Here is a 3,413-nt window from a genome sequence, read left to right on the forward strand (position 1 = left end):
CCCGCTGGGCTCCTCTGTCCGTCTCCAGGCAAGAGTGGGTTGCCATTTCCTCCTCCAGGGGATCTTCCCCACCCAGGGATCGAACCTGCATCCTTGGCATCTCCTGCATTGGCAGGGGGTTCTTTATCACTGTACCACCTGGGAAGCCCTTTGACATCTCAGTGGTGAGAGTGAACTTCTGTTGCTTTAAGCCACCGCCTTTGTGGCCATTTGTTACAGCAGCTTCAGGAAATATCTTCCCACCTGGAGACCGAGCTTCGCAAGTCCCCGCCCTTTTTACAGAGGCGCAAATAAGCATGCAGACAGGTTGGGCGATTGGCAAGGTCCCACAGCTCCTGAGCATCAGAGCTGGGAGCTGGGGGGGCTTCCCTGGTGGTCCAGAGGTTAAGACTCAGCACTTCCACTGCAGGGGACATGACTTCAATCACTGGTCAGGAACAAAGATCCCGAATGCCACGCAGCCAAGAAAAAAGAAAAACTTGGACATGACCTAAATACCCATCAGTTAGTCTGCCTGGTTAAAAAAATTATTAAAAAAAAAAAAAAAGAAGTATTGAGAGTCAGATCTGGGTCTCCCATCTGGCAGGCCCTTTGCATCTTCTCTGTCTCAGAACTAGGGGAGCTGCCCACCCTGCATCCCCATTTATATTCCTCCCTCAGGGTTCTGGAGTGGACCGTGGATCATGCAAGGATAAAAAGCCAGCCCCAGGCCAGGGGAACCCTGGCGACGCCTGGGGGAGTGTGCTGGGCTGGGGCAGGGGTGGAGGGAGCTCTGGCATGTCCCCTCTGGAACCTTCCATCTCCTCCTCTGTGCCCTGGAGCTGATCCCCCAGCATTTGTGTTTTCATTTATTAATTAATTCATGGCTGCAAAGTGGACATGCAAATCACTGTACAAACAGTGGTGTTAATTTTTAATCACCATCATTACGAGCTTCTCATTGAACTCGGACTGCGGATTTCCTGAGTCATCATCCCCGCGCTCCTTTCCCTTTCTGAAAGCACAGCTCTGAAAAGCAGGGTCTGTGGGAGCTCTGCAATTCTCCTGCCTGGAACTGGCTGAGGTGATGGAGGTCATGAGCTCTGCCAGGCCTGGGATGGGTCCCAGCCAGGGCTTTTCTGGGTAGCGTGTGGCCACACACCCCCTGGGTACCCATGCATCTGCCTTACCCCCAACTCGAACACTAGCCCTGGCATCGGGCAGGTCAGGGTTCACACCTTGGTTCTGTGGGTCCCCAGCCTGCTGTCCCAGGCCACCTCTCTGAACCTCAGATTCTGCGACAGTAAAAGGGAGACCCACAGCATGACCTCTGGGGGAACTGAGGTTGGTGAGAAGTCCACGTGGATGCCTGACACAGCAGGTAGGTGCTGTGAGGTGTGACCCGATGTTCAAGGACCCAAGTGTCCCGCCCCCAGGCCCCTGGGGCCACCCTTCTCCAAATTTATTATTCCATCCAGCCCCTCATAAAAGGTCCTTCAGGGTGGGGGCAGGGGGCTCCACGCCGTGCAAGTGTTGCTGGAGGGGCTCTAGGTCCAGTAGGGATGGGCCTGGCTGCTGGAGAGCTGTTCAGGGAGGACAGAGGGCAGAGGAAGCACCACCTCCCGCCGTGACACACAGCTGCTGCTCTGGGCCAAGAACAGTGGGCCCGCGTGCCCTGCCCCTTTGCTGCTCTTTGTGCCTGAGATGCCACTTGGCGGGGACAGCTGTTGGTCTCACAAGAGGCACTGGACGTGCAGGGCGGGGATGTCCAGCAGCTGGGACGGTCCTGCTGTGTCCCTGCCCCGGAGCTTGGCCTCTGGGAGCCCGCAGTTCTAGGAAATCTGCTCTGGGTGGGGCATCCCCTTCCCCCAGGGGCACGGACCCAGTAACAGGGCTACTGACCCTCCCAGGTTTCTCATCATGGCTTCCTCCAGTCTTCTGCAACCGCTCAAGAGGCTTCTACCCATTTTGCAGATAAACCAAGGCCCAGAGAGGTGAAGCAATCGCTTAAAGCTCATGCAGCAAGTGGATGTCAGAATGGGAACCTAGACTCCTGACTCTGTGTGTGTGTGTGTTAGTCGCTCAGTCGTGTCTGGCTCCGCGACCCCATGGACTGTAGCCCGCCAGGCTCCTCTGTTCATGGGATTCTCCAAGCAAGAATACTAGAGTGAGTTGCCATTTCCTCCTCCAGGAGCTCTTCCTGACCCAGGGAACGAATGTGTGTGCATCGCAGGCAGATTCTTTACCATCTGAGCCACCAGGGAAACCCAGACTCCTAACTATTGAACCTACTTGCTGCTGCTAAGTCATGTCAGTTGTGTCCGACTCTGTGTGACCCCATAGACGGCAGCCCACCAGGCTCCCCCATCCCTGGGATTCTCCAGGCAAGAACACTGGAGTGGGTTACCATTTCTTTCTCCAATGCATGAAAGTGAAAAGTGAAAGTGAAGTCACTCAGTCGTGTCCGAACCTACTTACTGGACTACAAAACCCCAGGGAGAAAGCCATTCATTCTCTTCTACAATTGAAAAGAACCAGTGCTCACTGGCTTTGGTGAGCTTCCCAAAGACCACCAGCTCAGTCTGCATGACCACAAGCTCCTCCAGTCAACAAAACTGCAGTTCAGGAAAGACACCCCCCACCCCATCCAGACTGGTAAGACTACCAAGACCTCCGTGACCCAAGGCTGTGCCTGTGGGCTGGCATGTGGATTGTACTTCTAGCCAGAGAGTCAAAGAGACAGGACATTTGGGGCTCAGGGAATCAGTCCTGGCCCAGGGAATGTCCCAATAGCTTATCTCTTCCAATGAGAGAGACTGAGATTTGAAGGTGCTACACTGCTGCTCTGAAGTTGAGGGCGGGGGCACAAGCCAAGGAAACAGCCTCTAAAAGTTGGAAGAGGCAAAAAAATGAATTCTCCCCTGGAACCCCCAGAAGGAAGGCAGGCCTGCTAGCACCGTGATCCTAGCTCAGTGAGGCCCTTTCTAACCTCCAGAGTTGTGAGACGATACATCTGTGTTGGGGTTCCCAGGTGGCACCAGGGGTAAAGAATCTGCCTGCCAAAGAAGGAGATGCAAATGACTGGGGTTTGACCCCTGGGTCAGGAAGATCCCCTGGAGGAGGAAATGGCAACCTCCTCTGGGATTCTTGCCTGGGAAATCCCATGGACAGAGGAGCCTGGTGGGCTACAGTCCATGGGGCCGCAGAGAGTCAGACATGACTGAAGCCACTGAGCGCGCACACATTTGGTACAGTAACAACATGGAAACAGAGACAGACAGGAAAGCTGTCGGTAACAGGCAGCGGAATCCTACGATGCGGGACACAGAGGGAGTGGGGAACAAGACCACTTTGGTCTCACCTGGGCAGCAAGGATGGGGGCCCAGGAGGCCGTGAAACAGAGGCGAGGCAGGCGGTAAAGGATGGGATTCCCC

General features: G+C 55.1%; 1 protein-coding gene across 1 annotated transcript in view; it reads right to left on the bottom strand.

The window, feature by feature from the left end:
• CPSF4L (cleavage and polyadenylation specific factor 4-like) overlaps positions 1 to 2,567 on the bottom strand; it is an 11,594-nt gene extending 9,027 nt beyond the window's left edge. The window contains 3 exon segments of the mRNA XM_010856482.1: positions 931 to 1,118; positions 1,170 to 1,274; positions 2,525 to 2,567. Of these exon segments, the coding sequence (XP_010854784.1) occupies positions 931 to 1,118; positions 1,170 to 1,274; positions 2,525 to 2,567 (336 nt within the window).
• Positions 2,568 to 3,413: the final 846 nt, after the last annotated feature.

This window comes from Bison bison, unplaced genomic scaffold (genome assembly GCF_000754665.1).
Source record: "Bison bison bison isolate TAMUID 2011002044 unplaced genomic scaffold, Bison_UMD1.0 scf7180017864371, whole genome shotgun sequence".
Taxonomy (NCBI): Eukaryota; Metazoa; Chordata; class Mammalia; order Artiodactyla; family Bovidae; genus Bison; species Bison bison.